Genomic DNA, 12,321 nt, shown 5'->3' on the forward strand with positions numbered 1-12,321 from the left:
ACCCCCCCCCCCAAAATTTGATAACTTTTGTACTCCTGAGATTTTTTTTTTCTTACCTTGTTAGACTTGTGGTGTGACCAGCCTACAAAAAATTGCTTATAAATGTATTGCTATGCTATATTATTAGCAAATGTTGAATTAAGTCTTTTGTCAACATGTTTTCTTTCAATTAGTGCAGTTTTTGTATTTCTTTTTGGACCTGATTGATTCTAGGCCTCATTGATCTGAGCTTACGCACCTCAGTTTTTGGGTGAGCATTGCCAAAATTATCCACAAACAGTACTTTTTTCATTTTGACGAAACAGTGTATCCAAGATTTGGTGATAATATAGCATAATAACAGATTTACGAACAATTTTTAAAAAGGCCAGTCATTTTTGACCAGGAACACCAAATTAGGTAAAGGATTTTCTGCACAGCACAAATTTTGAATTACAATTCTGAATCCTATTTGGCAGCTCGGTAAAATCATTCTCAGTGCAATTCTGAATGGCGTACAATCATCGAGACACTCACCACCTGCAGAAGTGAGAGGTATCCAAGGCCCACATTGTCGAAGTTGACTTTCACTTTGGTCCAGAAGAACTGGGTGTCATTCATGGCCTGGCAGTCACTCTTGTTGTTGACCAGGGTTACACTGTGAATGTATCCTGTCCTGTTGACACATTTCCCAAATTTCCCAGCGAATAGATTGACACCTATGATGCTAAATATGAGCCAGAAGATCAGGCACACCAGCAGTACGTTCATGATGGACGGGATGGCCCCGATCAGTGCATTCACCACCACCTGGATGACAGGAAATGAGATGTGATGCCATACAGGAAGCAATCATAATGTAACAGACCACAGCACTATATCACAAAATCAGTTTAATCAGAAACTAATCAAATCAAACTTTCTGCTCCATAACAAAAACAGGCATCGTTTGCATTTCTCAAGACATGCAAATTTAATTTAACTTATTGATACTATATTATTGATAACGCAGCCAGGGTGTGAACTACGGGGGAGCTAGGGGGAGCTCGGCTCCCCTTAATAAGACATGGGCTCCCCTGAAAACGGGATTTGTGAAATTTTGGGGGGTCTCAAAAAATATTGACAATGTGTTAAATATGATGCAGGGTGGCATAATCTGATTGAATTCCCTAAAAACTTGTTGTAATGAGTATCACTTTTACAATATATTTTGAGTTGAGAAGACAGCATCTTACCCGCATTCCTTCAAATCTAGACAGGGCCCTCAGGGGCCTCAGAGCTCTGAGAGTCCTCAAAGATTTAATGGCCCCAAAGTCCGAGTAGCCCAGAGAGTTAGCGACCAAGCTAATCAAAGAAACCTGCAATAGGAGAAAACATAAGAACTTTTTGATAAAATACTTCATATTAATAAAACACCTCTCTGAATGGCTTTTTATATTAAATAGACTAAAGTATGTAACTTGATGCAATTTATTTATTTATGCGTTTTTGGGACATTCTATAGGAACACATTTATTGGGACATATAAATCAGATCAGTTTTACAAATCAGTTTAAAACCACAATCGGTTTCCACTCTGTTCTACAGTCAAAGTAGACAGACAGTGTAGAACAGAATGGGTTTCTGCTGTACGGCAGGTTGTGGCCACAGGAACAGTAGCAATTCGATTGATGGGCCAATGAGGTGAAATGAAGGCAAAACATGGACAAGTATGCACATATGTACATCAATGCATATGCCCACATACTCAACTATATATGCATAATCAATATGCATATATACAGTATAAAATAGAGTGAGGTTTTATAAAGAATTTGGGTTTTTCTTTAAAATCATTTATTTTGATCAGATTCTTTTTTATTAATGTGATTTTCATCAGTCCAAACAGTGTTCTGAATTCCCAATTGTTTCATAGATTAGATTCCATTTATGGATTATTAAATGTAGTCCCAAGAATTGTCAGGTCTTTATAAAAATAAAAATAAAAAAAATCTTTTCTTGCAGTTTTCCTTGACACTGCAATATATCAAAAGAAGATATTTCTGTGCAATTTGCTCTAAAACACTACTTCGGAAATCAAAGATTAACTGATATAAATAAAATTACAAAATTAAATCATAAAATCATAAAAAATAAAGTCATACATTTTAAAATACAGATTATAGCTAAAACGTTCTTTAAATGTTTTTTCACTGTAATGTACCTTTAAAATGTTAATTCTTGATTTTATTGACAGTCCTAAATCTGATCTTCTCCAGATAATTCTTAGATACAGTGAGTACATTCTGATATAAAAGCCAAGGTCCTGTGGGAATAATTATTAAAACATATCAAACTTGACACCATGTTAAATTACAGGTCGAAATGAATCCGTTCAAATTGCCGACAGCGAGACAGTGGCATTTATATCTCGTCGTGGGTGAGAAGAAAACTGCAGCTGAAATACTTCGAACTGTAAACTTACCCTATCATTAAAGGTGTGTGTGGAGATCTGTGTGGGTCAGGTGAGCATGAAGTGAGACACACTTGTGTTTAGTTAGCTACTCCAGATGCTGTGCCAGGTGTTTTATTGGGTGTGTTCATGTGTAGTTGTTTTATATGTGTATTTTGTGCAGTTATCTCAGTGTCTGAGGGATGGGTTTGCCATAACATCTCGATTCTGACTCTGAATCCAATCTGCCATAAAAGGTCTGAGGTGTCATTGTGCAAGTAACACAAAACCAGAATGAAACAAAACCAAAACTTCCGAACAAAAATCATCAAATTCAAAACTTCAAAATTAAAATGTATCACTATGTCTTTAACGTCAATTATGGATGGCTCAGACTATAAATTCTGGCTATATTAAGTTAATATGATGCTTGTTACACCTAAACAGTCTACAGTTTGACAAATGAACTATATTATTTGTGAAAGAACTGTTTAATCCAATTAAACAGTTCAGAAAATCTGTGTTTTATCATATTGCTGTTGTACATAGTTTATAAAATCAATAAGCCACATCAGTGTCCGTTTTACTCTCTTTTTTTTCATGATTAACGGAGATTTAGACACTGCTTTGCATGATTTGTGCTAAAGTCACTGTAATGAATGGCCTTCACTGCAACAGATTCTTTATTTTTCCAGTTTTCTAGCCAGAAAAGTCCTCATTTTAAACCAAATTAATTTTACTTTCATGGCCCTGTATTCTAACAAAATATACTATTATAGTAAATAATATACTAAATCAAATAAAGTATATAACATAGTATAGAACTAGTCAAAAAATTTGAATAATTAAGATTTGTTCATGTTTTTGAACATAGTCTTTTATGCTCACCATGGCTACATTTATTTGATGGAAAAACTGGTGTGAAAAACATTCATATTGTGAAATATCATTCCAATTTAAAATAACTGTTTCCTATAGAAAAAGTAGAATTATTTCTGTTTATTATCAATGTTGCAAAACAGTTATGCTGCTTCATATTTTTGTGCCAATTGCTACATTTTCTTTTTCAGGATTCTCTGATGAATAGAAAGTTCAAAAGAACAGCATTTATTTGAAAAGAAATATTTTGTAGCATTATAAATGTCTTTACTGTCAATTTAATGCGTCATTGCTCAATAAAAGTATACATTTTTTTTTTTTTTAAATGTTACTGACCCCAAATTTTCACGTTTTTGACAAAAAATATGAAGCAGCACAACTCTTTTCAACATTGATAATAATCAGAAATGTTTCTTGAGCAGCAAATCGGGATATTAGAATGATTTCTGAAGGATCATGTGACACTGAAGACTGGAGTAATGATGCTGAAAATTCAGCTTTGATCACAGGAATAAATTACATTTCAAAATATGTTTAAAATGTTAAAACTGTAAGCATATTACTGTTTTACTGCATTTTCGAACAAATTAAATGCAGCCTTGGTGAGCATAATAGACGTCTTTCAAAAACATGGAAAAATTGTGATTATTCCAAACTCGTGATCCAGTATTCTTCTACTCACATCCACAATCAGGAAGTCCAGCCAGCACCAGTAGTTAGTGAAGTATTTCTTAAAGCCATACGCGATCCACTTCAGAAACATCTCCAGCACGAAGATGTAGCTGAACACCTTATCAGCATATTCCAACACCACCTTCACCACCTTCCGCTGTTCAGTGTAAATGTCTTCAAATGCCTGACCCAAGAAGAATATCATAACACAATAAGACCCAGGAAACTTGATACTTGATTATGATGAATCTAGTTCCACATTTAATCACAGGGACAAATTTGATGCATAAATAACATTAATCTTTGATTTCTAAAATGTAAACAAATTTCACTGTTCACTGCTCAGTTTAGTTCCTCACCAGAGCTCCACTGCTGAGGAGGATCATGAAGATGATGAAGGTCTCAAACCAGCTGTGCTCCGCAATCTGATAGCAGGTCTTCCTCAACCTCCACCACGCTTGACCCAGACCTCTCGTCGTGTTGATGTTACAACACTCACAGCGCTGCATACAGACTGGAGAGATCCAGAGAGATTAGTTCGATCAGCTCCTCACAAAAAACCATGATGCAGTACATAAAAGTGGAAGCAATGGCCTTCCGTTTCATTATTTGCTTACACTCAGGGAAACACTCTTCTGGATCCATGCCATCATCTGCCATCTCAGAATATTCCTCCTCATCTTCCCCAGGCTTCCTCAAGTCCACAGTGCTTCCTTCAGAGAGGCTGACTTCCTGTTGAACAAGACAGCAAAGCTTGCATTGAGTTTTAAATTAAAAATTACTTCAGAACTACCATTGGTAATAATTTTTAATAAAAGAAGACACCAAGGCTTCATTTATTTGATCAGAAATACAGTAAACATAATAATATTGTGAAATATTTTTACAATTTAAAATAGCACTTTTCTATTTTAATATATTTTAAAATGTAATTTATTCTTGTGATGCAAAGCTGAATTTTCATCAGCCATTACTGAATAGGTGTTCCATGTCTGTGTGATTGAACCCCACATGCAATTCATACATCATATTCAATACGTATTCGTATTCCCATATTCCATCATATTCCATCATATTCCCACTACATCTAATGATTAATGTGATGCATATGCTATCATTTAGGTTCTTGGCCTTGTATAAACTAGTACTGAATCTGTTAATTCGATAATTTGGGTGTTAACTGCACAATATTGGTGTATATTTGCACATATAAACCAGGAAACCAGCATTGATTGAAAAATCCTCTGGGTTTGGCATGGAAAATGCAGACAGCTAATAGAACGCATGAACAAAGATACATATGGTGCAATACTAGCCTATGCATCTAATCCACACGCGCACAAGTCAAGGTCAGCGACCTCCAGTATAATCTGAGATGGCAAGAGAGAGAGCCGTTCTAAATCTGCCTGAATATACGCGCATTCTCCTTGTTTCTGTCTCTAGACATTGGGCTTTCTTAATACAGTTTTGATGAGATTTTCCCTGCATGTAATGGCAACATATTTAAAATGATTTACGGAGATTACTAGCCCTAAAGTGCCAGCACAATCCTGCTGTTTATGTAATTCCACATTACGAGGCGAGCAGTGTGTGTGTGACTGTGTGTGTGTATATATGTGTGTGAGGCTGGATTACTCTTAATTTATTTATTTAGTTTTTCATCTGTCAGATGCACAACACTATTTGGGGATTGTTATCAAAATAATTAATTTATTCTGATTCTGAATTTCAGATCCATTTCACAGAACTGAAATAGAAATGATTTTGGTTTCCATTAACAATAATTTTTTTACTTTTTAAAAAAACTTAATTTAAAGAACTCATTTATTATAAAGAAAACATGTATGCCGTCTTTAATTTGACATGACAAAAGTAGCAGCGGAGCAGAGAGTGAACTAACCCACCAATTTAAATCAATAACTCAGGAGATCGAGATTAATTGTGAGTGTTTTGACTAATGCATTAAAAAGAATCGGCTCATATGAGTCATATGTTTGTGAACTACACAACCTCAAGAACATAAATAACCTCTCATAACCTCTCATATTAAGTTCAAATTTGTAAATGCATTATTTTGTGTTTTATTTCTCAAATGTACTACAGTAATTAGGGATCATAATTAAAAGAATTCAATTATTCTGTTTCTGAATTTCAATAAAACTTTAAAGAACTGAAATGGAAACGATTCTTTAATACTTTTAAGAAAGCAAAATAGTTGGTCCTAACTATATACTTAACAAGTATTTTGTTTCTTAAGAAACATGCATCAGAGATTAAATTAACCAATCAATTCAAATCATAATTTATGAGTTTGAGAATAATTAGTGAGTATTTTTGAGCAGTGCATTAAAAGGAATCAGCTCGTATGAGTCATTTGCTTGTGAATCAGACTATACAACCTCAAGAACTTAAAGGGGTCATATGATGCGATTTCAAGTTTTCCTTTCGTCCATTCTTCGTATGTGGATTACCCAGTTAACTGGATTTTATTGTTGCTGATTTGACATGATCCAGGATTGTTAGGTTCTTTGAAGCTCATCCTGGAGTTGCTGTCATAGCAACAGGTCCGTTAACTCAGACCTGCTCAGGAGCAGCTCATTTCACGTAAACAAGATAAGATTGCATCTTTTTAAGTGAAGATGATACTGAAAGTCTGTCCCAGTCACATCTATTTTCTTACAAGTGTACCTTATTAAACCAGGAAAAATAATTGTAAAAATAATTAAAATGTTGCATATCTATAATAATAGACACAACTAGTTTTACTCATTGAGAGATTTATTTGTGAAGGAATAATTATCTCAATTTTATTGCAATCTTACACACATTACATGCAGTTTGGCTGTGTTGTGCATTAATTTGAGCAGTGAGCTTTTATGCGGGTGGCTTTGATGGATCACAGGAGATGCTGACCACTTCACAAATCTCAAAAATGCTTTTATTAATTTAAACGCAGTCAGTTATGACTTAATAGATCATATGGATAAAGAAACTTTAATTAATGCTGTCATGTGAATTGTGAATCTGTGATTAACAGTACATGACCTTTAGTACATCTAGACCTTCTCTGATAGATCATACACTTTTTTTGTCCTTTTCTGTCTAGCTTTGAAAGGACCAAATGCCCCACGATTTTAGTTAAGTCCATGCTGTCTGTCCCTCTATCCGGCTTTAAAAAGCACCATAGTTAAATTACCAGTGACAAACAGCTGTTTCTGCATTTATAGAGTACACAACTTAGCAGTTATGAGTTGGAAAAGCCAGAAGAGGAAAGTGTATACTTAAGTACAAGCCCGTGTGGACCCTATTCCACGAATGCATTTCTATGCAACACTCAACAGGGGACTCCTGGGTAAAATAAGGAGGTTAAAACTAAAATTTGCTGATTTATTTTCTTGGAAAGGACCTTAGTCAGGGTACATGCTATTTTTTCATGTGACGCAAATGAAAACATGACTGTGCAGTATGTTAGACCCTATTCCACAAATGCATTTCTATGCAACACTCAACAGGGGACTCCTGGGTAAAATAAGGAGGTTAAAACTGTAGCGAATCAGCTCATTTATGGGGAAATATGAATAATTAATCATAACTAGTTATAATTATTTATAAATATTTAGATCCGCTGTAGATATTTAGCTGACCTCTCAGGGTCAACTGTCTGTCAATTCTAAGAATGTTAATTTCCTGGTTAAGGGAAATAACTTTCTTACTGTACAACTCTACACAGAGCCTGTAGCATAAATCTGCAGTTATGAGCAAACAATGACCAACGTCAAGTGTGATACAAGTAAGACTTTATTAACTACATAAACACTTAAACTAGTCTAACATACTACATAAACACTTAAACTAGTCTAAATCGGACTGTACTGGTCACGTGCAGCCCGCCTTTTTTCTTGACATATTCAGTTCAGACTTCAAACTCATATCCACAACTAATCGACCTCATTAATCGGTTGTTGGTCAACTAGTCGACCATACTGTGATCCATCTTTGGAATGACATGAAGGTGAGTAAATAAATATGTTCTGGGTCAACTATTTGTATAAGGCCCAGTTTAGATTTAAGGTTATACTTTGTACATTGATGTTTGATGAATTATGGTTTGTGCTTAAAATTAAACAAGCACCAAAAACAGACAGTACATATAGTATAGTACAAAAACAGACAGTACAAATAGACAGTACATAAAGGACTTCTCTCACAGATCAGACACTTTTTTTGTCTAGTATTTCAGAAAGAACCAAATCTAGTCCATGCTGTCTGCAATGTCTGCCCCTCTATCCGGCTTTAAAAAGCACCCTAGTTCAATTACCAGTGACAAACAGCTGTTTCTGCTGTGTATTACAACGTACACAAGTTGCCAGTTATGAGTTGGAAAAGCCAGAAGAGTATAATAGTGTCTACTTACGTGTACTTAAGCACAAGCCTGTGGACCTATTCCTCTAAGCAACACACAACAGGGGACTTAAGTTTGGGGTAAAATATGGCGGTTAAAGCTAAAATTTGCTGATTTATTTTCTTGGAAAGGACCTTAGTCAGGGTACATGCTATTTTTTCATGTGACGCAAATGAAAACATGACTGTGCAGTATGTTCTATAGGTTGTACTGTTGTGTATCTTGGTGTCAATCATATAGCTCACAAATATGTTGAAAACGTCTTTCAGAAAAGTATTCTAGTGCACAAACAACTGTAGAAGATGTCTAACCAATTAAACCAGCTGTTTCTATCCTTCACTGACTCATTTTCATTTGCATCAGCTTAAATATGGCGTCTACCCTGAGGATTCATTTATGTATGTTTACAATCTGCCAAACACATTTGGGAAACTAGCCTATATATACAGTGTGATGGTATCATTCCCACACCTTTTGACCAATGAATATCCATGTTTGTGATTATTGTACACACTATTTACAAGTCATTTCATAGAGAGTGAATATATTTGCACTTGTCACTTTAAAGAATAAAATTGCTAACATGACATCATGTCTTCTTTTAGGACAGTCGTCATGTCAAAACAGGAAAACCTAGGAAGGAAAGCTTAGTGGCATCTTATTTTCTGGGAAAAGACCTTCATTTAGTCTTCTTAGAGGTATTTTCTGGTCACAACTGGATATTAGAAGAACATCTGGGAGAATTAATTTTTTTTCTAATGCCATGTCATGTGTCCTCACAGTCTGCGATTTTTCTTAGACTATGATGGTTTATCTTCAAAATATATTGAAATGCAAAGAGTAATAAACCATATTTATGCCAATTTAACATCAAAATGCAAAACTTTTGATCTTATGTTTTTTTGTCGAGTTTAGCAGGTCTGACATTAGTGTCAATAAACAATTGTGACATCTAAATGTTTTAGAGTCACTTAATAGTTCAATAGCCATCATGACCCCAACCTAGAGTCAATTCAATTATAATCCTGTGAAATCCTGTGTTGAAATATCACGTTATCAAATGTTCCACCAGAGAAGGTTAGTGTCTGAATTAGCCAATGCATACATCCATTTGGTCAAGTTTTTTTTTTTTTGTATACAACAAAGGTGGTAATTTATACTGCCAAGCTCCAAGAAAAACACCATATCGTATGGTCCTAGAATCGTGACTGTATAAATATGCACTTTCTTATTAGCTTGTACATTCTGTCTAACAACTCCTTTTCTTTTTTAGGCAAGAATGACAAAAGAGTGAGGCAATGATGACAAAATATTCATTAATCAATTAGGAACAGGAGTAATCCCTCCCTGATCATCACAACTTTGTACAGTAACAGTCCAGGCTTGTTTCCTTAATAACTTACAAATATAATTTATTTAATAAATAAATGAAATTAAATATTGATATGAGTTTAAATTATTTTATTATGTGAGAAGAAAAAGACTGATGAGTGATATTTTACTGCAGAATGTTAAATCAAGTATTCCACAGCACCGTGTTAATCTCATTAGCACAACCTGAGCAGAAAACAGTGTGTACTCACCACCAGGTTTCCTATGACCATGACCAGCATGAAGACCAGAATGCAAAGCGGCTGTCCGGCCACCTCCATACAATCCCACATGGTCTCGATCCACTCTCCGCACAAGACCCGGAACACGATGAGGAACGAGTGGAAGAAGTCCTTCATGTGCCAGCGAGGAAGGGTGCAGTCGTAGCTGATCTTACACACGCAGTCCTGATAGTTCTTTCCAAACAGCTGCATGCCCACCACAGCGAAGATGAAGACGATGATGGCCAAGACTAGCGTCAGGTTCCCCAAGGCGCCCACAGAGTTACCGATGATCTTTATCAGCGTGTTGAGGGTGGGCCATGACTTTGCTAGTTTAAAAACTCTCAGCTGAGGACAAAATACCGAACATATTTCATTCAGTATTGATATTTATAGTTCACCCAAAAATTAAAATTTACTGAAAATGTACTCACCCTCAGGTCATCCAAGATATAGATGAGTTTGTTTCTTCATCAGAACAGATTTGGAGAAATTTAGCATTGCATCACTTGCTCACCAATGGATGATCTGCAGTGAATGGGTGCCGTCAGAATGAGAGACCAAACAGCTGATAAAAGCATCACAATAATCCATAAGTCATCCACACAACTCCAGTCCATCAATTAACATCTTGTGATGTGAAAAGTTGCATGTTTGTAAGAAACTAATTCATCATTAAGGTGCTTTAACTTCGGTCTGTGACTTCTGGGCAAAATGCACAATAATCCATAATAGCGCTTCCTCCAGTGAAAGTCCATCTCCTGTCGTCCTCGCACATCGAAAGCCACTGACATAATTGTTTAGAACAGTTTGGGACTGTTTGGGGCAGATGACTTTTTCACTGGAGAAAGCATTATTATGGATAGAGGATATTTTAGCTGGAAGAAATGGTTTGAAGTTGAAAGTGTCTTAATGATGGATTTGTTTCTTACAAACAGCTTTTCACTTCACAAAATGATGACTGATGGACACAAGTTTTGTGAATTATTGTGATGTTTTTATCAGCTGTTTGAACTTTCATTCTGACGGCACCCATTCACTGCAGAGGATCCACTGGTGAGCAAGTAACGTAATGCTACATTTCTGCAAATCTGTTCCGATGAAGAAACAAACACACATACATCTTGGATGGCCTGAGGGTGAGTACATTTTCGATCAGTCATGTTATTTGACACCAAAAACATTCTTTGTTTTCAGCCGATGTCACTGATTTTTCTCATGTAAATTCACCTAACTGGTATTTTATTTTAGCTAAAGCATGGCCTATATTTAGTTTGCATTGTGACTGATGTTGAACTAAAAGAAAGTGTAGCCCACTTTTTAAGATGTCAACTCCAACATAGTTAATCTCACTAATGGATAAAGGATTACTGCTCTGCCAAACATGCACATGTGGATGAAGCCATGAAGAAAGTCATTTTTATCGTACACACACAGCGCTGCTTAATAACAGTATTTATCACAATATAAAAGGATGTTAAAAGCTCTGTGCAGCTTTAATCTGATAATGAATAGCAAGACACTTGAGTTCAAAGGGATGACAAGTTCAGATGCACTGTTCATGCTGCGTTTTACACATAGCAAAAAAACAGATTTGTTGATATTTAAAACTTTATTGGAGTGTCTGTGCTAATGGATTCAGTGTGTGTCAAGTACACTAATGCCTCCTAATTACAGACTACAGATACAAACATTAATGAAGATGAATGAAGATTCAAGATCATTGATGGTGAAATTATGTCCTTTTTGGGGATAGTGCAATACTGAATTGTTTAAATCTACTTTTTTGTAATTTAAAAAAAAAAAATGTTTATTAATTTTTACATTTTTTAAATCTCTGAATGATGCATACTAATATTTTTTTCTAAATTACCCATTTTGAATATTGTGATTAATTAATGCCATAATAAAATTTAACTAGTTTCACAATCCTTGTCTTGTGACTTGTGCATTTTAACAAAAATGGTGCTCATTTCTGCGAAACAGTTCAAACACTCTGCTTCAGTTAACTGATTCAAAATTCAATGATTCGCTCAAAGACATTCACGTCTACTTATGGCATTTCTCCAGAGGTGGACAGTAACGAAGTACATTTACTTGAGTACTGTACTTAAGTACACTTTTTGAGTATCTGTACTTTACTTGAGTATAATTTTTTCTGGAAACTTGCTACTTCAACTTCACTACATTTGAAAGACAAATATCGTACTTTTTACTCCGCTACATTTATATCAAGGTCCCCAAGTAGAAAGTCGTTATATGTAACAGTTTTTCCAGTGTGTGCATTTATTCACTGAACCCTTTTTTCTGCGAAAATCCGGCCTGCGATCTGCCAGGACCTTCCAGTGTTGCCAAGTCTTACAGTA

The 12,321-nt window shown here is 35.3% G+C and overlaps 1 protein-coding gene across 1 annotated transcript in view; it reads right to left on the reverse strand.

Annotated features, from left to right (window-relative positions):
• LOC107729959 (sodium channel protein type 2 subunit alpha-like) overlaps nucleotides 1–12,321 on the reverse strand; it is a 52,885-nt gene that overhangs the window by 4,182 nt on the left and 36,382 nt on the right. Inside the window, exons 16-21 of the mRNA XM_016540695.1 lie at nucleotides 9,947–10,303; nucleotides 4,579–4,693; nucleotides 4,321–4,475; nucleotides 3,972–4,145; nucleotides 1,215–1,337; nucleotides 517–789 (exon numbers count right to left, since the gene is read on the reverse strand). Of these exons, the coding sequence (XP_016396181.1) occupies nucleotides 517–789; nucleotides 1,215–1,337; nucleotides 3,972–4,145; nucleotides 4,321–4,475; nucleotides 4,579–4,693; nucleotides 9,947–10,303 (1,197 nt within the window). The remainder of the gene's footprint in view (nucleotides 1–516; nucleotides 790–1,214; nucleotides 1,338–3,971; nucleotides 4,146–4,320; nucleotides 4,476–4,578; nucleotides 4,694–9,946; nucleotides 10,304–12,321) is intronic.

This window comes from Sinocyclocheilus rhinocerous, unplaced genomic scaffold (assembly GCF_001515625.1).
Source record: "Sinocyclocheilus rhinocerous isolate Xijiao unplaced genomic scaffold, SAMN03320098_v1.1 scaffold638, whole genome shotgun sequence".
In the NCBI taxonomy this organism is placed as follows: domain Eukaryota; kingdom Metazoa; phylum Chordata; class Actinopteri; order Cypriniformes; family Cyprinidae; genus Sinocyclocheilus; species Sinocyclocheilus rhinocerous.